The sequence below is a fragment of the Triturus cristatus genome, chromosome 10 (assembly GCF_964204655.1).
Source record: "Triturus cristatus chromosome 10, aTriCri1.1, whole genome shotgun sequence".
NCBI classification, from domain to species: domain Eukaryota; kingdom Metazoa; phylum Chordata; class Amphibia; order Caudata; family Salamandridae; genus Triturus; species Triturus cristatus.
In genome coordinates, this window is record NC_140593.1 from 329833141 (window position 1) to 329856016 (window position 22876).

A 22876-nucleotide genomic window follows, 5' to 3' on the forward strand; every position below is an offset into this window, starting at 1 on the left:
CCAGATGCCTGAGACTCAGATATGAGTTGGAAAGCATGTTCCGAAATGCCAGGGATTTGCCATTGTCGCCTGAAATCTTCCAGGCCGTCAGAATCAGTAGACCTTGGTCTATGAGAGCGTGAGATTCGCCGTGAGGACCCAAGAGTAATTCCCCGAAGGGGGGTATTAGAATAGGGAAGTCCACAGCCATCTCCAATATGAGAGGGAACCATGCCTGAGACCTCCAAAGGGGGGTTATCACCACCATGTTCTGCATGCATCGACGAGCGTGTAAACGAAGACGCATGACAAATGGCGGGAAGGCATATGGCTTTAAGCCCTCCCAGTCCTGGAGGAAGGCGTCCACCCCTAATGCTTGAGGGTCCGGTTTCCAGCTGAAGAAATTCATCAACTGAGTATTCATTCGGTCTGCAAAAAGATCTGTGTCGAAGGGACCCCAATGGTCTTGAATTGTCATGAATATCTCTGTTCAATTTCCAGTTGCTGGAATCCCTGAAAAATCTGGAGAACCGGTCTGCTACTCCATTGTTCAAACCGGGGATGTGTTCCGCTGTGACGGACAGTCCCCTGTTCAGACAATAATCCCAGAAGGCTTTCGCTACTTCGTAAGACTCTTTGGATGTGGTCCCCCCCATCTTGTTGACATATCTCACTGCAGAGACATTGTCCATGCGTAACATTATTGAGCACTTGAGTGAGTTCTGGGTAAAGCTCTGAACCGCAAATGAGCCTGTTAGGCGTTCCAGGCAGTTGATATGAAGTTCCCTCTCTTCGGGTGTCCAAAGACCTCCCGTTGAAATGTTGCCACAAGTGGCACCCCAGTCATCTAGACTCACATCTGATTCTATTATCAAATCTGGGGACTCCCCAAAGATGGCTTTGCCATTCCAGGCTTCTGCATTTTTCAGCCACCAAGATAGTTCCATCTTCGAGTCTTCGTCCAAGGAGGTCATCTGAGTGTAAGAAAGAGACGATTTCAGAGCTTTCGCTTTGAGTTTCTGAAGGGCCCTGTAGTGTAAAGGGCCTGGGAAGATCGCTTCAATGGTTGAGGATAGGAGACCCAGGATTCTGGCTGAGAGTCTCAAAGGAAAGTTTTCCAAAGAAAGTATCTTCCTGAGTTCCTTTCGGAGTTTCTTGATCTTTTCCTTTGGTAATTTCAGTTCTGCGGAGACTGTATTTACCATGAAGCCCAGGAATTGAGTTTCCTGGCTTGGTATAATGCAAGATTTCTTTGCATTTATCACGAAACCTAGATGTTGTAGGAGGCGAATAGTAAGATTTGTATGGTGAAAGACTGTCGCTTTGGATTGAGCCATGATAAGAAGATCGTCCAGATAAATTATTAGTCTTGCGCCCCTCTCTCTTAGCCACGCTACTACTGGACGAAGAACCTTGGTGAAACACCAGGGGGCTGATGATAGTCCGAACAGGAGAGAACAAAATTCCCTTAGTTTTCCGTCCCATGTAAATTGGAGGAATCTTCTGTGTGGGGACCAAATTGGGATTGTTAGATTGCCGTCCTTTAGGTCTAGACGTGTTAGCCAGTCCCCTTTTCTCAGGACATCTCTTAGACGGTGTATTTCCTCCATCTTGAAATGGTGGTAGGATACCCATCCATTCAGAGATTTTAAGTTTATGACCGGTCTCTGTCCCTTGTCTTTTTTCTCTACCAAGAAAATATTGCTGATAAAACCTTTTCTTGAATTCTAGCCCAATTGGTCAGTAGATCCTTCACTTCTTGAGAAACTAGGTCTTTCGGTTCTTGAGAGAAAAATATTTCGCGAGGTTCCTTTGATTGGAAGGGAGTGTCTATAAATTCTATTTTGTAACCCTTCACGGTTTCGAGAACCCATGGGTCTTGTGTTACCAAGGGCCAATTCCCAGAGAAAAGGGCTAGTCTCCCTCCCACCTTTATGGGGAAATCTGAAAGGTCTTTCAGTATTCTTACTTGTTGAGAATATTCTACTCTGTCTTCTTTCACCTCAAAATGGTCTACCTCTGTTTCTTTGTCTTTGTGGGGAAAAAAGGTTGATTCTGGTAAAAGGACGATTGTTGATATCTTGATCCACGTCCCATAAAGGGTCTAGAGGTGGTTTGTCCTCGGTCGGGGAATCAACCCCGCATTCTCCCGGCCCTTCCAAAAATTCTGTCTTGGAAAACGTTTTTGATATCACTTTGTGATTTCTGAATCAAGCTGAATGCGCCAACATATTTAGCCATATCTCTAATAAAATCTTCCCCAAAGAGGAGTCCTTGAGAGGATTCTCCTCCTTCCTTGTTTGCCAGTTAGATAACTTTAGGGTCGATCTTAAGGAGAACGCCTTTTCTGTGTTCATTCGAAATGGCGGTTTTGGCATTTCCGAGGAGGCAGATGGCGCGCTGGACCCATTTGCGCAGTTCCTTCGGGTCGATGGGGGTTCCATCGATATATGCAATTTCTGCTAGGTAATTTAGTTAGGGGTCCAACAGTGTCGAGGAGTAGGTCTTGGGAAGATTTAAGACTCTTATCTATACCCTTTCTTGGGTCTTTGGCACCTTTGGCGATGAAGGCAACGACCTTAGGGTCAAGTTTAGGTGTCATTGCAATTTTGTCCGGGAGAGATGGGCGGGGGCATTCAGACCTCAGCCTGGATCTCACCTCTTTGGGAATCTCCCTTCTAAGCCAAAAACGAATGTAGTTTGCCACGTATTGGGAGGGTTGCCATTTTGGCGAAAGGGGATGTTTAATTAAGAGAGGGTCGAACATATAGTCCCCGAAGGGATCGGTAATACCCATTTTTGGGTCTGAGGCCTTATCTGCCTCTTCAATATTATCCACAGGTTCATCTCCCATCTCTTCTGAGTCTGTATCGAAGGTTGAGGAGCATGAAAGATCTATTTCTGCCACCTCATCGCTATCAATATGTATAGGTGCTTCTGGGCCTGATATATGCCCTATTGTGATGCCCGAGGCATCCGTCTGGTCACCGCCTGAAAAGCGTGAGTGAGCTGCTTTAGTCGTTTTTTTGCTTTTTTACCACCTTTTTCTGCAAGTCGTGATGCAGTTCTATTCTTTGGGGCCTTAACTGCCCCTTCTTTTGTGCCCATAGGGTGTGTTGCAGTAGTAGTGGGCCATGCTTTTGATAGCATTTCGAATTTGTTATTGTTTAATTGAAACAATTCATTGCCTTATCCATGGCCTTAGAGACCATAGACTCAAGTTTACTTTCAATATTAGACTCTGGATTGAGAGACCTTGTTGTGAAAAATAAAAATGTAAATGATCTTGTAAAATAGGTAGGTATTTTAATGTGTTTCTTCTCTTTGTTTGTTGTTGTTAAAGAAAGGAATTAAGGTTGAGAGAAAACCCTTAAAAAAAAAAAATAGGGTTGAGGAAAGGGTCAAACTTGCAATTGTAGCCTATGTCGGTGAGGAAAAATCCTAACGACAGTTGCACTCGATCGATGCGTGTAGAAGCAACTATCAAGTGTTGCTTCTTGTGAAACTATGACAACCACGCACGTTTCTTACGTGCGTGGTTGTTTCTAACGAGCATTTCTCTAATTTTTCTTTCCTTACGATGCGTCAGTGAAAGGCGGCATCGCGGTGGAGGAAAGGCACTACCGGCGTGTTATAGGAGCCGGGAAAGCACCCACATTGGCACCGGGAAGAGAAGGTAAGACCGGAAAGGTCTTCGGGGTATGTGGCAGGGCTGGGGATGAAAGAGGCGGGTGTACGCAGGAAAAAGCGGGCCCGATTCTCAATCAAAGCGTTGCTAGGCAACGCTTAGCGCTCGCGTCGGCATTTCAAAACGCGCATAAGGGGAAGCAAGAGAAAGGCTCATAATGTGAAATTTGTGCGGCAAGAAAATTAAAAGGGAATCCTAATGATAACAATTAATAAGGTTTTGAAACATTCATTGACCCAAAGGTCACAAACATGGAGAGCCCATAAGAGAGATCCGATGAGAGAGAATAAACGCATTATAGGGTCAATAGGACCCAGTCATGCGAGGCATGAAACGGTACAGGCATCAATTACATTAATAATCATAAAATTTCTGTAAATACATGAAAGTATTAGCGAATGAAATTAGGGTACTTATCTCTGTGAGCAGCAGCAACAAAGAAGGGAGATGACTGCATGTTCAGACTTTATACTTTATTGGAATGTTACTCAAGTTCTATATTCTCTTCATTGTTACTGCAGAGCTGTGGCAATAAAGGAGAATTTGCATAATGTTGGCCTCCGTGTCGTGCCATAAAATCTATTTTATTTTTCAACTGGTACTAACCATGGTAACAGCTCAACACCTCCTCTATTTCTGCCCACTGCAATATCTCTTAGGCAAAGTGCTTGGTAGTTCAGTGGCTGGAACAGAGCAGTATTGTCACATCTAGATAAATATACTATTATGTTATGCATGTTTGTAGAGTGCACGATCACCTTGGAGGGTAAACTGGCGCTGAACAGATGGGAGCCTAGCCAAACCTATGGCCTAGTGGGACTACTCGAAAAGCCAGGTCTTCAGCTTCTTGTGGAATTCAAGAAGTGAGGAGGATGCTCTTATGTGAAGAGGCAGTTCATACCACGCTTTAGAAGCGATGTAGGCGTAGGCTTGACCGACGGATCTGGTTTTCCATATCCGTAGCATATGTGCTAGTAGGGGTCCGGACGAGCTGAGTTGTCTGCAAGGTTTGTTAAAGCAGATGAGATTGTTAAAAGTATATTGGGACAGTGTTAGGTAGTGCCTTGAAAGTGTGGGTGACGAGTTTGAATTGTGCTTGTTTGTGTATGGGGAGCCTGTTTACCATAGAAAATGCCATCTAAGGAATCCTGCTGAGATGCTAAAAATCTACACCCAGCATAATCTTCCTGGCCAAAGCGGTAATTCTCAAGATTGATCAGATAGCTTTATTTAGATTTGTACTATTCCAGGTTATTACATCTATCCAGGATTTGAGATGAGAATGACCAAGGCAGCCTTAAGGTAATGCAGCGCTGCAAAAATATGCCATCCCCGTTTGCTACTACTGAATTCCTTGAGGTTGTTTGGGCTATTATTTAAAGTTGTAAGCTTGCCTAATGCAGACATATTGCTTCTGAGTTGCACTGTAAATTGTGCTTCCTATTAAGTTTGTTTTGTATGTGGTTTTATGTCTGGGTATGTATTTTATGGAAGACCACTTAACATAACAATTGTTTTGTAATTTTTTATTTTTTGCAAAGTGCTAATAAAGTTATTTTTGACTATATTCCTCACTTACTATATTCCTCACTCACTGCTTTGCAATTATGTTTTGAAGATGTCTCCTTGTGTATCTGGTATATTTATTTTGAAATTTGGATTTTGAGAAATATAATAAATACAGTTCCTCTTCTTGGTGGTATCCAGTGCATGCTATAATGCTACTCCAATAAATGTTGTAGATTGCAAATCCTAGGTTTGTGGAAAAACCATGCTGTAACTTCATCATGATTTCTCCCATCAGAACATGACATTAGGTATATTTGTATTTCTTAGATGTGTGCAACAATGTTGTAAAGTTAGCACTGGAATTCTTTGGAAACTACAACATTTGTAAATTTTAAAGAACTAGTAATAGGTATAATATGATTAATTCCCTGTACTGAAACAAATAGGTATTTCCGTGTTGAAGGTAAATGCCTTTATACCTGATTTTATACTTCTTTTTTTAGATTAATGCAGTTCATCAATTGACGATGAAGTGGTCAAATAGGTTACTTGAGCTAAAGAATCCTTCCACCTCTATCAGATCAGCATTGGTGAGTTCTAGTATTCAGTATGTTTTTAAGTGATGTTGACCTTTCAGTTTTGAGAAACATATTTTGATATGATGTGCAAAGAACATAAATGAAATCTGAATAATAGTTTTTTTTTATAAAGTAGGTCATTGTGCGTTTCAAGGACTTAATACCGTTACTGGTGATGCAAACCATAATCTGTGATTTTAAAGAGTACTTATCCTTTTTCTGTCTTTTATTTGTTTGTTTTTTTGGCATTGTTTGTTCAGTGCAGAATTCAGACCATTGCACTTTCTCACTGCGGGCTACAGTGTGGGTTTCCCATGAGCACTGAAGGACGAGTGGGAAAGGATGGCCAACAAAAATCAACAGTAGCTTAAGGAATGGCTGTGCTGTGGAATTAGAGGGCAGTCTGTGAGCAGAAGATCCACTGTTCCTCCTGATATTCACTTCCCATCCCAGTAATCCACTACTGTAAACATGTGACCACCTGAAATGCTACTTGTATCTGAACTAGAGACCTCCATTTTCAAAATATTTATCAAGGAAATTGTGGAATTTTTCACTACTTTGTGGCCTGTAGCTAGGTATATGCTACACACATAGAGAATGCTATCTATGACTTGGTGTTTTACAGCATGCATGGCTGTTGAGTTAGAAGGGTGAGTGAGGTAAAGAATCGAGGATATGCATTTATTATAGAAAGGGACTTTTTGATGGGTTAGGCGCCCAACAAGGGGAAGTGGCAGAGCTGCAGATGGTAATAGGAATTCTTTGGGGTGCTTTGTATCCTGTACTGTGATAAGGTTTTGCATGAAGACATCAATGTTAACCTTGCATAGTTTGTGGCCGGGAGAGGATGGAAGCATGTTGGATTTGCACTGGGATAGTCCATTTGGGATCTCGTCTATCCCTCCTTCAATCTTGGAAATCATGATTCTGTGTGTCGTGTCGGCTGATCTGAACGTACTAAACTTTTTCATCATGTCTGGTGAAGTGATTGTTCAGGTCTGGATGCTTACCTGCAATCCGGTCCGGGTCTCCTACTGTCCAATGTACGGGTTACTGTTCCTGGAAGCCACAATATTAACACACACTGGAATCCGATAGTGGAATTCCTCAAACGATGAGTCCGGATCATCAAATGGAGGGAGCAAAGAAACAAGGGAAGCTGCACAGTTTTGTAGCGATACACACTCCAATCAGGCTGAAGCCTTTGTATAGTAAAAACAGGAAAAGGAAACAACCTGACATGACAGTAAATACAAAGGATTGGAAAAACCAGAAAGGAATCAAAGCAGAAACAAAAGTAATGGGAATTGACATGACTGAAAATCTGAACTGGACTAACTGTGGAGCAACTTTAAATGGTAGTCCAGGAGCATGAGGCAGGTGAGTGAATCTCACTGCACATAGGTGTGGGCTTCAAGCTTGGTTTCCTGAGACCCCGGAACCACAAAACCACGCAAGGTACTGCATTTCCTAGCTGTATACTCGCGCACAACAGAGTTTGGTATGCATTATCTGAAAAAGTACTGTGAACTTGTACTAATGTACTATTGTGGCTCATATTTGACTCTGTAAGAGAAAAATCGATTGAAAAAGCCTACTAAACCGTTTTTAAAACCAAGGATCTGCAGTTCTTGGACTCCCACCTGGCCAAAATGCCATGGTTTCAACTCTAATGAAGGTGGGTGACTAATAGGTAATTTAGCAGGTCTTGAACAGGATGTGGATGGTTAGTGGGAATCAGTAGAGGCTAGTGGAAACCGTTAGGGTTCTCAGAGTGTTGATGGGTTCTTGTCCTAGGGAAGACATTTTGTAAGGCATGCTGCTGCATGCAGTTCACTCTTTCGGGGAGTCAAGTGGATCTTTGAGATGCCAGACAGCAGAGTGTTGCCTCAGTTAAGACCGCAATGAAACAAACTAGAATACATTTCTTGAATCTGCTTGTGGTACAACTCCTCTCCATCAACTGCCCCATCAGTCGTTCTCACAGACATCAACCTAATAAAAGGTCTCCCTAATTAGACTGAAAGATGCATTCTTTGACCTTCATGGGTGTTCGACCTGTCAGCCCTTTGGGTGGTCCCTCCTCATCATTATTTATTTTGTCCCACTCTTGCCTCAAACCCTGTTAGTATTTTTTCCTTTTTGGGAACCACCAGACTTTTTAGTATTGATGCAGATTCAGGGAGCCATTTTATCTACCCCTGGAACTTCTGTCTGAGGGCCTGAAACCCAAAATGGTGGCCACCCATTGTCACCTGTGACATCACTGGAACCTACCAGCACCTTCCAGAACATTCCAGAACCCTGTGACAGTGTGAGGCAGGTTTAGAATGTTGGGAAGGCATCTCCAAGTTGGCAGTTGGAGTTGGCAGTTGGCACCTGACTGGTGAAGAGAGAGGAGCACAGAACTGAAGGAGGAAGAAGTGAGGCAACAGGGGTGGAAACTTGTGCCTGGAGTGGGGTCCAGAAACCCACCCTTGATACTAGTCCCTGCTGACTGAGCCCAGCCTGGAGCCCTGTGTGGGAGAAAGCCAGAAAAACCATCTTAAGGACCTGGACAGCCGGAACAGGCCTTAAAAGTAAAGAACAGCAAGTTCCTGACCTGGTTACTGGTAACTTCCTGAAGTCTGACGTCGAGAAGCCTGGAGACCCGGAGCCCGAGGTGGAGAAGCGGCGCTGACTGGAAAGCAGACGTCGTACCCGGAGCTGCCAGAGGTCGAGAGAGGGCGCCGACGGAGGAAGACACCAGAGGTCGAGGAGGAAGTCACCTGAGGTAGAGTGTGCGGCGTCGACGGGGGAGTGAAGGCCGCCCTCCGGAGTCGCCGGAGACCGAGGTGAATCGTGCCGGAGGTCGGGAGTGGAGATCGCACTCCGGAGTCGCCGGAACCTGAGGAAAGGAGCACCGGAGGTCGGGAGTGGAGATCGCACTCCGGAGTCGCCGGAACCTGAGGAAAGGAGCACCGGAGGTCGGGAGTGGAGATCGCACTCCGGAGCCGCCGGAAGTCGACATCGAGCCAAGGCCGCCGACATCGAACCGGAACCGCCTCACGGCGTCGACACGACCCCAGCGGCATCGGAACTTCACAAAAAGGGCAGTAAGTGAAATAGAGGGCGCCTAAGGCCCTGTGGAGCCCTAAGAGACCATCCTAGGGGCTAGAGAGGTGCTAGAACCAGCTTGATAGTGCCAGGGGTGAGCTGAGACTAATACAGAGGGGTTGTGTAGTGTGGGAGAGCCAGATCTCTAGGTTCCCCCTTGATCTACCTCAGTTTAGGCCTCAGCCTTGTCCAAGCCAGGTAGTACACCCCTCGGGTCATCCAAAACTCTACAAGCTGGGATTGGGCCAAATCATCCCATAGTACCTCAGGAATGTGAACTGATTTTCAAGTGTCACTGTTGGCTTTTATTATTTATTGAGAGCACTGTATTTATTGTATTCATCCTATTTATTGTTTCACAGTATTTATTGTCGCACAGTATTCATTGTCTCGCAGTATTTATGGCCTCATAATATTTAATTGCCCTATACGTAATGCACTTATATTTATGCCTTGATTATTTATGATCTACCTTATTTATTGAATCGTTGAAGTATTATTTATTTGACTTACCCTTCCACAGGAAAAGCCTTGTGTACTGTGATTGTATTATTATTTATTTAATCAGCAACTAAGAGAAAAGAAGATAAAGAGATATATTTTCAGTATAACTTTTAAGGTGTAGTGTCGTTTTTGGAACGGATGCACGCATGGTTATTGTGTGGGTATGACGTATGCTTAGCACGGTGCCTGATCCCTGACCCCTCGAGCCAAGCTACCACAGTGTATGTCTGGGAGAACACCACCACCCTTCCAGTGTGGGAGTGTTTTTCTAACAATGGGCATTGAACAGGATGTCCGTGAACCAACCAGCACCAAAGATCAGTCTGATCTTCGCCACAAGGCAGTCTCTCAGATGCCACCCATAGCTGCAATTGGATTAGTCCTACCATGCCCCATCTTGATCATCCACTGTTACCAATCTAAGGTATGGAAGATGCGCAGCAGAGGGTCTTTTGAATAGCAGGGAAATTCCCTTGCCTTTTCCTGTCTCATCGTTCCCTAAACGTGTTACACCCAGCAGGTTGATTGTTAGTTATGTGGAGGAGTGATAGTTAACCGCAGAAATATCTCCCTCTGCTAAGCTTTGGGTTTGATTCTCCCTTGACAGAAGTCTCCCAATTCGATCCCAACATCCTGCTGACATTGTGACAAAGAATGCAGGTGGACTAGTCTGCCTGACACCAATCCTAGAGTGAACTTTTGAAATAAATAAACTCTTGTCTACAGATTCAGTGTATGTGTAAGAATGTATATCATTAGTATTTGAGGTGGGCCACTACCCACCTCCAAGAATAGCCAGAACCTGTGTCAGGGTGAATGCTCAAATCACTAAATTAAACTTAGCTCAACTCCATGCTAGCTATTGGCATGGAGAAGACAGGCTTATCTTTGGGTAATGTACAATGTATTTATGCAGTACCAAAACAGTAATAAAGTTGAAATGCAAAACAATATAGTTTCCAAACTGAATTATAAAAGTAGAGTAAAATATAATAAACAACATAACACCAAAATTGCAAAAATCCAATAGTAGGAACAGGCGGTTTGAATTTTCAGAGTTTTAAGTTGGAATAGCGGCAAGCAGCTTGAAGGGCACAATGATGGCCAATGATTGTGGTAGACCAGGACCCAAGCGCAATTCGACACTGACCTCAATGTAGGGTTGATCGGATACACCAACCAGGTTTGTACTGGTCAAAAATGTTACCTTCTGACTTAAATCCTTCAAGTTCCGTTCCACCACAGGAGTACAGTTTTAAACCTTAGAGGAGGCTCATAGAGACTCACAGGGTGTCAGGCAGGGGCCAACCAGTGGCCATTGGTCATCTGAGTGGTTGCAGGAAAAGGCCTATTGTAGTTTGTTGCGTTCCTGTATCTTTATTAGGAAGTCAGTTTATGACCCTTGGAATCCACATCTTTGTGCTGGGTACAAGAGAGAGCAGGGTTTTTGTAAGCTTTTCTCAGGTGCAGACAGGCCGGTTCAGCCTCTTTGATTTTTTTTTATTTTTATTTTTGTGGGTCCTGGAGTGTTCTGAAGTTTGTTCCTGGAGATGCCACATTAATGCCTGGCATGAGCTAATGCATACGAATGAGTCATGGACATGCCCTAACCAATGGGGTAAAAGATCCCTGGTCCAACACTACCCACTTTGAGCATTTTCAAGATGGTGAAAGTATTCAGCCACATTAAACGTGGGCTCTATGAGCAGGGGAGTATGTTTGAGTACTGTCTGATAATAATCCTAGTATCCTCCATCATCTAACACTAAAAGCCAGTTTGAAGCATCCATGGTTCCTCCAATAAACCTAGAGACAGATGTATTTTAGGAACAAGAGTAGTCCAGCAACCAGACAGTGGATATGCAAAAAAATGTTTTGGCATCCTGTTTTCACCCTTTTCAGTGCACCCCAAATATTTGTAATACCCTAGCAGACCTATCAATCAGTATTTGACACTCAAGCATGCTTTGACACTAATATCAAAAAGGATGCTCACAGTCCCACCCTGCCTATTCTCTCCAGTTCACAGAGGTCATATCTGCCAGTGGTTGCTCCTAGGATGCATTTCACAACTATTCACACTTGTTCAAATGCCAATTCGTGGCTGGCAGAAGTGGGAGAACACATGCAAATGAACCTTCAGATGCTTTAGTTGGGGAAAAGGTTACTTTCTAAAAGTATATGTTCGAGGCATATGAGCTGCAGATTGTACACTTTTGCATAGATCGCCATCTGGTGTTGGGCCCGGATGTTTGCAGTTTGTTTTTCTTTTTGGACAGTCTTTGGAAGTCACGAGTTCGGTGACTCCTCCTTCGGTCCGTACTGCGCATGGGCTTCGGCTCCATCGTCAGATTGTTTTTTTCCGCCATCGGGCTCGGATGTGATACTTCGTGCTCCGGCTTCGAACTTTTCCAGTTCCAGCCTCGACGGAAAATCCTCGTCCATCGAGATTCTTCATCAATCATCTTCTCATCTCTCTTAGAGGCACTTTTCTCGATTCCACAGATCGGCACCGGCCTTCGGGCCCTCCTCGACTCCGGTCTCGGCCGATGGAAAGGACTCCATTCAAAAAGTGCCCAAAATGTGGGTCTAAATTTCCCCACACCGACCTCCATCAGGTGTGTAACCTTTGCCTCTCTCCCGAACACGAGGCCCGAGATTGCCCCGCCTGCAAGTCTTTTCGATCGAAAAAGACTATCCGGGATCGAAGAGCTCGACGCACCATGGCGCACTCATCGACCTCGGCTCCACCGGATATCTTCGGAGACGACACCGGAGCTTCGGGGCAACAACACACCGAGCAGGAGGAAGATGTCGTCAGCGCTTCCGAGGCCGACGACTCCAACCTGGAGGACATCACACCGGCGCAGAGGGTCGTGAGTACTATGCCCCCTCCCACCCCCGCGCCTGTCGAAAGAGACTCCGGTTACACCTTCGCCTCCGGGCCTAGGGAAAACCAAACATTCAGCTTCTATCACCCCACCTTCGGGCCCGGTGTCGAAGCATCACAAGTCTCACGGCGGCTCGGGCTCGAGCTCGAGCCAGCCGACTCCTGGTGCCGAAAAACACCGTTCGGCACCGAAGAAAGCGACACCCAGTTCGGCTCCAAAGCCACCGGTGCCGAAGCCTGGACTCTCGGTGCCGACAAAACACAAGCATAAATCCCTTGGCACCGACGCTTCCGTGCCGAAGCCTGCCTCGGCACTGAAAAAAACGGAGATTCCAAAAAAGCATGGCGCAGAGAAACCACCCAAGTCCTCGGCTCCGAAAACATCGGCGCCAGCAGACGATTCGGTGCCAGCAGAACTATTTACACCTGATCCTTCTCAGAAAACCTTAACAAAGGATCCAAAGACTGGGCTTTTGATTTTGTCCATCAAGAAAAGATATCTTGACAAACCAACTCCTCCTCCACCGCCAAAACGGAAGGACTCTGCCACATCTCCTTTCAGAGTGCCCTCCCCACCACCTCCTCCATCTCCTCCACCTCCTCTACCTCCCAGGTCTCCACCACCCTTACCTCATCACTCCCCAACCCTGTCTCCAGAACCTGATTACGGGGATCCAGATTATGATCCAGCAGACGCCCCGCTGGACCCCACACCCCCAGGGACCCCAGACCCATGGGAGGATTACCAAAACCCTGACATACCAGATGTGCCTCAGGATGACATCTATCCATCCAGGCCATCTCCTCCGGAGGACTCACTAGGTTTTCACCACTTAGTGCAGCGGGCAGCACACTATCATGGGGTGGAACTACATAGCGAACCAGTTGAGGACGATTTCTTACTGGATACGTTTGATATTCAGGATAAATCCACAGCCATCTTGCCCATGCTTAAGGGTGTTACCAAACATGCAGCAGAGGTGTTCAAGGACCCAGTCAGAGCCAGGGTCTTAAACCCCAGAATAGAAAAAAAGTACAAGGCAGCCCCCACAGATCCTGCATACATTAAAGGACCTGCTCCTTTAGATTCACTAGTTGTGTCCACAGCTAGGAAGCGATCCAACTCCCAGTCATCAGGTGAGGCTCCACCACCAGATAAGGAGTCAAAACTCTTAGATGCGTCTGGTAAACGCACTGCCTCGCAAGCCGCAAATATGTGGCGTATTGCAAATACGCAGGCGCTGCTTGCGCGTTATGACAGGGCGCACTACGATGAGCTAGAGGCTCTCCTGCAACACCTCCCAGAGAAACACAAACGTAGAGCTCATAAACTAATACAAGAGGGTAAGCTCATTACTAACACCTCCATTAAATGTGCCCTCGACGCAGCGGACACTGCTTCTAGAGCTATAAATACTAGTGTTCTGCTTCGCCGTCATGCCTGGCTCAGGATCTCAGGGTTTAAGCCAGAAGTCCAGGCATCCATACTAAATCACCCCTTTGACCAACAACACCTATTTGGGCCAAAGGTGGACGAAGCATTAGAAAAAATGAAAAAGGACACGGACACAGCAAAGTCTATGGGGGCATTACAATCCCAAACCCCTAGACGCTCATTTTGACGTTCGTCCTTTCGTGGCACAGGCAGAGGTTACTCCACCGATAGCGCCTCTACCTCCTACAAGTCCCCTCCTCAAACTACCTTTTCAAAGGGCTACCAAAGAGGTGGATACAGGGGCAACAACAATAAGGGCAGGGGCAAAACCAGCACCACCCGTTCTGCCACTCCTCCCACACAATCACTTCCCCTCGCTCCCCCCAGACCATCCCACTCCAGTCGGGGGCAGACTACAAAACTTTATTCACACCTGGGAGACCATAACATCTGACAAATGGGTGACCCAAATTATTCGGTCAGAGTACTGTCTCGAACTAACATCTACCCCACCCAATATTCCACCAAGGCACCGTACAATGTCACAGGAACATGCCACACTGCTCAAACAGGAGGTGATCTCCCTCCTCCAAAAACAAGCTATAGAGCAGGTCCCCGTCAATCAGCAAAATTTAGGGGTCTACTCTCTGTATTTTCTAATACCAAAGAAAGACGGGACCCTGCGGCCCATTCTGGACCTCCGGCCTCTAAATGCATACATACATTCGGACCATTTCCACATGGTCACCCTCCAACAAGTTCTCCCACTCCTCTGTCAGGGAGACTTTCTCACTACATTAGACTTGAAAGACGCATACTTCCATATTCCAATACACCCTTCTCACAGGAAGTACCTCAGGTTTGTGGTGGACGGTCAGCATTACCAATTCATGGTTCTCCCCTTCGGGGTCACGACCGCACCACGGGTGTTTACCAAATGCCTAGCGGTAGTAGCAGCAGACCTCAGACGACAACACATTCACGTCTTCCCTTACTTAGACGACTGGCTGATAAAAGCCGCGTCCTACAACCAATGTGTGCAACATACAAACAGCACCATCCAACTGCTCCACCAGCTAGGCTTCACGGTGAACTATCAAAAGTCCCACCTCATACCATCTCACACAAAGCAATATCTCGGGGCCACTATAGACACCTCCAAGGCTATAGCCTATCCCAATTCAGCCAGAATCGCAAGCATACAAGCCTTGCGCCAAACATTCATTCTTCAGCACTCTCTCCCAGCAAGAGTATTCATGAAGCTAATAGGGGTGATGGCATCTTGCATCTTCATAGTGCCCCATGCAAGACTCCACATGCGTCCACTCCAAGAGTGCCTAGCACAGCAGTGGAACCAGGCCCAGGGACAGCTGACGGATCTGGTGTTGGTGGACGGCCGCACCCATCACTCTCTGCAGTGGTGGAACACCACAAACCTTTCCAAAGGGCGGCCGTTCCTGGACCCGGTTCCTCAGGTGATTCTAACAACGGACGCATCGCTCTCCGGCTGGGGAGCGCACCGTCTACACCTCACAGTGCAAGGTCTATGGACACCACAACAAAAGTCGCTCCACATCAACCATCTGGAGCTATTGGCGATCTTTCTAGCCCTGAAATCCTTTCAGAAACAAATTTCAGCCAAAGCAGTCCTCATTCGCACAGACAATATGACTGCAATGTATTATATTCAAAAACAGGGGGGGGGACACTCTCCCCAGCTCTCCCGCTTAGCACAGAGCATATGGAGATGGGCAATTCCACAAAAAATCTTTCTCCTGGCACAACACGTCCCAGGCATACAAAACACCATGGCAGATCTGCTCAGCAGACAAACGCAGCAAATGCACGAATGGGAACTGCATCCACAAGTTCTTCGCCCATTCTTCCACAAGTGGGGGCATCCTCAGATAGACCTCTTCGCCACCCACGAAAACAAAAAATGCCCAAGCTTCGCCGCCAGATACCCACACCCATTGTCCAAAAGCATTGCGATATGGATGAACTGGTCAGGCAAATTTGCATACGCCTTTCCACCTCTCCCGCTAATTCCATTAGTGGTAAGGAAGCTACAACAACACTCCCTCACACTCATTCTGGTAGCTCCAACATGGGCCAGGCAGCCGTGGTACACCACACTATTACAGCTATCGGTGGTACCACATCAAAAACTGCACCTGTCCCCATGACTCCTAACCCAGAACCATGGAGAAATCAGGCACCCGGACCCAGCTCAGCTCAACCTTGCGATCTGGCTCCTGAAATCTTAGAATTTGGATACCTTAATCTTCCCCCTGATTGCATGAACATTATCAAGGAAGCCAGACGTCCTACCACTCGAGCATGCTATGCTGCAAAGTGGAAGAGATTTGTTGTTTACTGCCGTAACAATACAATCAACCCTTTAGATGCATCCATACAGCACATCATATGCTATCTGCTCCATCTTCAAAGGTGTAACCTGGCATATTCATCCATACATCTACACCTAGCAGCAATTGCTGCTTACCTACAAAACAGACAGCATTTATCACTGTTCAGAGTGCCTGCTATTAAAGCCTTTATGGAGGGCCTTAAACGAGTAATTCCACCCAGGGCACCACCTTCCCCTGTATGGAATCTAAACGTAGTTCTTACAAGGCTAATGGGTCCGCCTTTCGAACCAATGCATAAATGTGAGCTACAGTTCCTCACTTGGAAAACAGCTTTCCTCATAGCTATCACTTCCCTTAGAAGGGTTAGTGAGATACAAGCGTTCACTATACAAGAACCCTTTTTACAGATACATCACAGCAAGGTGATACTTCGCACAAATCCAAAATTTCTGCCCAAGGTCATTTCCCCCTTCCATCTTAATCAATCGGTGGAATTACCGGTTTTTTTCTCGCAACCTCAATCTGTTGCGGAAAGGGCTCTACATACACTTGATGTTAAAAGGGCTTTACTGTACCACATACAAAGAACGCAACCTTTCAGAAAGACTAAACAATTGTTTGTCTCCTTCTCTCCACCGCGTAAAGGCAACCCCATCTCTAAATCAGGGATAGCTAGGTGGATTGTAAAGTGCATACAAATTTGCTACCACAAAGCAAAAAGAACATTATCTGTTCCACCTAAAGCCCACTCTACAAGAAAGATAGGGGCTTCTATGGCTTTTCTAGGGAACATACCCTTAGATGACATCTGCAAAGCAGCCATATGGTCAACACCGCACACCTTCACAAAACATTACTGTGTAGACGTGCACTCCAAACAACAAGCTAGTGTGGGTCAGGCTGTACTAAAGACACTATTTCAAACCACTGCAACGGATACCGGTGGTCGCCGCTAGGGCTGGGTACTGCTATATAATCTATGCAAAAGTGTACAATCTGCAGCTCATATGCCTCGAATGGAATATGCTACTTACCAGTATGCATCTGTTCTTGGCATGTAGAGCTGCAGATCTGTACACGCCCACCCGCCTCCCCGGCTACCTGTATCCGTTCCAGTATATCTTATTTAGATACAACACACATGGGTTTCTTACTGTTATCACTACGCTCCATCTTTTCCCTGCTGGCGAAAAACAATCTGACGATGGAGCCGAAGCCCATGCGCAGTACGGACCGAAGGAGGAGTCACCGAACTCGTGACTTCCAAAGACTGTCCAAAAAGAAAAACAAACTGCAAACATCCGGGCCCAACACCAGATGGCGATCTATGCAAAAGTGTACAGATCTGCAGCTCTACATGCCAAGAACAGATGCATACTGGTAAGTAGCATATTCCTTTCCAATATATTTATCAAAACTCCAACTCCACCATAAAGTTATTAACTATGAAAATTTGTTTCGTTTTCAAGCTATTTCCCAACCGAAATTAGCATTATTAAATGTAGTATTCTAACCTAGTCTTTTCATATAGAATAGCCATCCTTGTAACAGTGAAAATAGCGTTTAGGGCTTTTACTGTAAGGAACCTGCTTAACTTTAAATTCCTACATGGCCTACTTTTAAATAGCATAAAACCATTCACCCAGTGTTATGGGCAATAAGGCCTACATAAGGATGGCTTATAAATATTTAAAAGGATGGTTTTGACCTTTCAAAAAGGGGTTATTGACATTTTGAATTTGCAGTTTTAAAATATAGCCAGTTTACACAGTGTAGGCCTGCAATGTTTACACTGTCACTGTAGTGGTTGGTACAGTGAGCGTTGCAGTCCATTTGTGACATTTAACTTACAGCCCCTGAGTGCACTTGTGTAACATATACTAGGGTCCTATATCCAAGTTAAGTATGACGATTATGGGTAGGCCAATTTCATCATGTTGAAAGGGAGATCATAGGCACTGTGCCACTTGTTTGTTCTACAGTCAATATAAATAGGGTTCAGCAAAAAGTTCTACAAAAATTCAGGGTGACCCTGCAAAAATAATATAATTCCTACAATATGGAACAGAAGCTATTGGCTAGTGTGCTAGTCATCAGCGCTCTTTCCTGCACATAAGATGTGAGGCCAGCAACAGTCAGCTCAAGAGTGGGAGTGTCTAAGTACCTGCACCTAATGTGTCAAGGAGAGCTGTACACCACTGGGAGCCACACATCCTTCTTACTGCATCTGAAAGGAGCTGGTCAACCTACCCAGGTCTAAAAGTTATGGTACATTGCTTGGTAGCAGCTGTGAGAGAAAAGACTGACTCTTTGGACTATAACGCACTGCCACAAACCAGAACAGCTAGCAACCATGTGCTAGGAGGGTAGTGGGCCGTAGCTTCCACTAAAGAAACCTTAGACATTTTTTTGTAAACGCCATTTCTTGTGCAAGGCAGTATATTTCACTCATGCAGTAGTTGTTCAATTAATAATTGTGTACACGTTTCTGATAGACTTCTTGCTGTAGATTCCTCAACTTTTGAATATTCTCAAAGCGTCAGACGGTATATAGAAACTTTTCATACGTACCGGTCTGCTCTAGAAATGACGTGCAGGGTTCGAGGAGGGGAGGGGGGGCAACTCTGCACGCTGATGTCCTTTACTTTCATTTTCCCCTCCACCAGATACAGATCTGGAGCTCACTTTGTGTCTCAGAGTAATTTCCTCGAACATTTTTCCAGTAAGCAAGGGATGTCACCCCCACACCACCACCACCAAAAACACAATTCAAGCCCTGTAGGGACTGTCACAAACAAATGTCTGTCACAGATACCCACCAGGCATCCCTGTGATGTTTGGGGTCTGGCTGCGACTCCAAGGTCAGCAGCAACTGCGCATCGATGAATCCAAAGGTCACTAGGGTTTACGAAGCGAAGCTCCATGTCACCGAAAAACATGAAGGAAGAGAAGCCTTCAATCTAGGGTACCGCTGGCAGGTTCCTCCATGACATCAGTTGGACTCTCCAAGCCCATCTTGCCTCCGGCACCACTTCCCAGCCCCGCTTCTGGCACAGCTGAAGACAGCTGAAATGCCAGAAACTGGTCCTAGGAAGCTTGTTTCCGGTCCAGGGAAGGCATGGCTTGGCAGCTCGGCGCTGAACTGTTCCCATGAGGCACAGGGTCAGACTGATTTGCATATGGCCATGTCTGAACTGGGGTGGCAGAGTGGGCTAAAGAACAGTGATGGATCAACCCAGATCTGTTGACTGGGTGTGAGTGTTTGATTGGTTCTGATGCTCCGTCCATCACCACCCCCTTTTGTACAACTTAAACCAGTCCTGGGCTTTTCAACACCAATGCTGAGTCCATCGACGCTGGAGAAGGAGGTCATGGTTGTTCTCTCTGACGCCAAATCGACGCTGATACAACCTTAATCGAATTTGCATCTGATTCCACCCTAGGCACATCTTCACCCACATGATTTGTCACCCACAAGGTAGAAACAACACACTTTATATTCACTTTTTGGGGTAGGCTTGAACAATGACTGTGAACTGAGTGATGTGTTCACTGAACGCAACCAGGATAATTGGTATAAGGACCTGCAGGAGGCTAGTTAATTTGATACATCCCCTTAAATGGGTCTCCTCTCACCCCCTGGAACTACCACAGAGCAATCGACTTCCCACACCAGGGTGATGCTTAGGGTGGCTGAAATCCTTGACGTTCCACTCCCCACCATTGAGGTTAAGACCAGCATCTTGACGGAAGCCTTCCAACTGGGAAAAACGTAGCCCCTCTTCCCATTTAACGAAGCACTAATACCATTTTGGGGGTGTGGTGCAAACCTTGCTCCCACCTCAAAGTCAATCGACAAATTGCTAGGCACCATTGCCCTGCTCCAAGCAGCCCTGCATTTATTTCACTGCACCCTTCACCGACAGCCTGGTGGTGGACGCTTCCGTGAGTTGTTCATGCCCTATCACCTTTCTGCCCACTCCCCCTTACAGGAAATCTAAATGCATAAAACTGTTTGACAAGTGTGTGTTTTCTTCTGCAAGTCTGGCCCTCAGATCAGTAAATGCCAGCTGCTTGTTGGGCCTTTACTCCCATCCCCCTTTGGGATTCGGTGGCATAAGCCCAGAAGACCTTTGACCTGCTCTCACTCAGGCAATTTGTTATAACTTATGTACCTGTTCACAAAACTTTACTGCTCTGTTAATGTTATGCTCTGTTCTTACAATGTCCTTAGAATGTTTCATGACTCCTAGCAACTATGCTTGCATTCAGTTGAGCTGGAGCTGCTGTGGGAGTTGGTGCTCACCTTCTCTCTCCTCCATGTAGCCTTAATAAATATTTCTACTTCAACTTTGGCCAGCGTAATCACTACAAAATTACTGGCGACGATCTAATGCTACATGGTACTACCTACGCGTGTGACGCCATTCAAGATCAATAATCTTGCTACAGATCTTCAATCAAGTCACAAGCAAGTTGCTGTTCGCTTTCAAACAGTCTAAGAAGGAACCTGCATCTACCGCACTATGAGCGTTATTACTTCATATGTGTACTCTTACACCAACAAAACAGTAGGACGTTTATTTTGTCTTTTGCCTACCCTGCCAACGCTTCTTCCCGCGCAACGATGCAATTGTCTTTGTGTTTCACACTTCTGAACACACTCAAAGAAATTGACTTCTACCCATTATTTTATTTTTTTCACCGCAACTTTGAGTTTTCTCGCCCGCGCTTCTAGAGCTCTACCACGCGCAAACAGCATTTTTCAAACTCGTCTCTCGCGAGCGAGCCTTGGACACTGCCTAGCAACACTATCCTGGCAACTTCCTTACCTGCGCTGGCATTCTCCTTTGAGCGTTCGCCGTTCTTCTTCACAACTTTCCTGCTTGTGACTCTTCTTCCCTGACGACGTCTACTTCCTATATGCCGTCTTCACGCATTTGCACGCTGCAGCCGCCATATTAGATTGGGTCAATTTCGATTGACTTTATTTAGGCGAACATTGTATCACACGGTGATACACACATCGCGTATGTCATTTTGGATACAACTTTGCGACAACATTTCCCTCCAAGCTCAAACTACTACGTAGAACGCGTTGACACACACACCAATTTTTGCTTTGTGTACTGCCATGTTTTCGGTGACACACACACCATCATGACATTTTCTGTCATTTACAGATTCTACGGTGATACACACACCATTTCTGTTTTGTTTTTTTTCAACGCCAATTTACTCAAAGTTTCGATAATACATGTTGCATTTATTATATTCTTATCAACTGTTGTGATATACTCTTGTTTTTTTTTTCTTCACTCTTATTAACAATTCAATTTTTTTTTAATTTTTTTATCACAAATGTGCACCTTGCAATCAGTAAATCCTCCTCCCGCATTTTTGGATTCTTCAGGAGATCCCCACCCATTCGTTGGGAAAATTGGCATGACTCATTCAAAACCTATTTGGGTGCCATTGGTGCTTCTTGTTTTGCTGCAGAGAGGAAGAAATGTTTACTACTACATTCATTAGGGTTTGAAGCAAGGTCCATTTTTAAACATTTACCACCATTAACACAAGAAGAGGCCCAAGACTTAGATGAATATCAGCAGACAGTGTTAAAACTCAAACACAGATTCGATAAACAACCCAGCCTCATGGTTTTGAGACACAATTTAAAAAACAAAAAACAAACCGAGTTTAAAGATGTAGACTCCTACATTTCAACGTTACGCAAACCTGCAGCTGGTTGTAAGTTCGACAGTTTCACCAATCAATTGATCAGAGATCAGTTTGTCTGCCATTGTAAAGACAAGAACATCAGACGGAAACTTTTGAGTATGGCAGATCCCTCTTTAGAAGAGACTATAAAAATCGCCAAAAGCATTGAAATTTCAATGGTGTCTCTCAAAGAACTTGATAAGAAACTTAATGATGTTGTTAACGTTGTCAATGTTTATAATTCTGCGAAGTAACATGTCAAGCCTAATGCTAGCTCTTCCAACGTGTCCACATAGCCCAAACCTCAAAACTCCAATATTAAGACAAATAGCAACATGTGTTTGAGGTGTGGGAACCCTTTCCATCAAAGAGGGGCCAAATGTCCTGCTATGGATGTAATGTTTAATTATTGTAAAAAGAAAATGGGGCACTTCGCGAAAGTATGTCTAAAGAAAAGAAACTTCAAAAAACCTACTGTTTGTTCTATTGAGTCGGACAGTGATTCTGAAATTATATCTGTAGTCACTTGTGATGAAAACAAGGTCAATGGTTGTTCTCGAAGTGGTTGAGGGTGATTCATCCTCGTGCATTGATCCTGTTGTTGACATTGGTGTGGTTCCCCACACTGTTAAGCTACTAGTTGACTCAGGAGCTAAGATAACAATAACACAAAAACTTTTTGATGACATTTGGCATGGGTCTCAAACTCTCTCTCCTCCCAACAGGTGACCAGTGTCCTATGAAGGACGTAAAATTGAGCTTTTGGGATTTTTCGAAGAGGAGTTGGTATTCAAAGACAGAAGGATCAAGGGAAAGATATATTTTGCTGTCAAAGGGCTCAACATTTTGGGATGGTTTCACCACGGACTTTTTGGCATGATACTTAAGCCAGGTGCCAAAGAACAGGTCATAGTTGGGAAATCGACCGACTCAGCCACTTGCCATTTGTCGCCGCTGAGGGAGCCGCTGAGGGAGCCGTCCGGATCACCGTCACGCCAGCGCTGCTGGCGTTGCTGCCCTGGTCACTCTCCGCTGTTTGTCTCCCCCGCCGCCGCCATCACCACACTTGCGGCCGAGAGCGGGGGGAGACTACAGCTACCA

General features: G+C 45.4%; 1 protein-coding gene and 1 pseudogene across 1 annotated transcript in view; both read left to right on the plus strand.

Annotated features, from left to right (window-relative positions):
* The window catches only part of NUP42 (nucleoporin 42), a 277634-nt gene that overhangs the window by 180252 nt on the left and 74506 nt on the right, over positions 1-22876 (plus strand). The window contains exon 5 of the mRNA XM_085631527.1: positions 5680-5766. Coding sequence (XP_085487653.1) covers positions 5680-5766 — 87 coding nt within the window. The remainder of the gene's footprint in view (positions 1-5679; positions 5767-22876) is intronic.
* Positions 6872-22029, plus strand: LOC146789403 (uncharacterized; annotated as a pseudogene).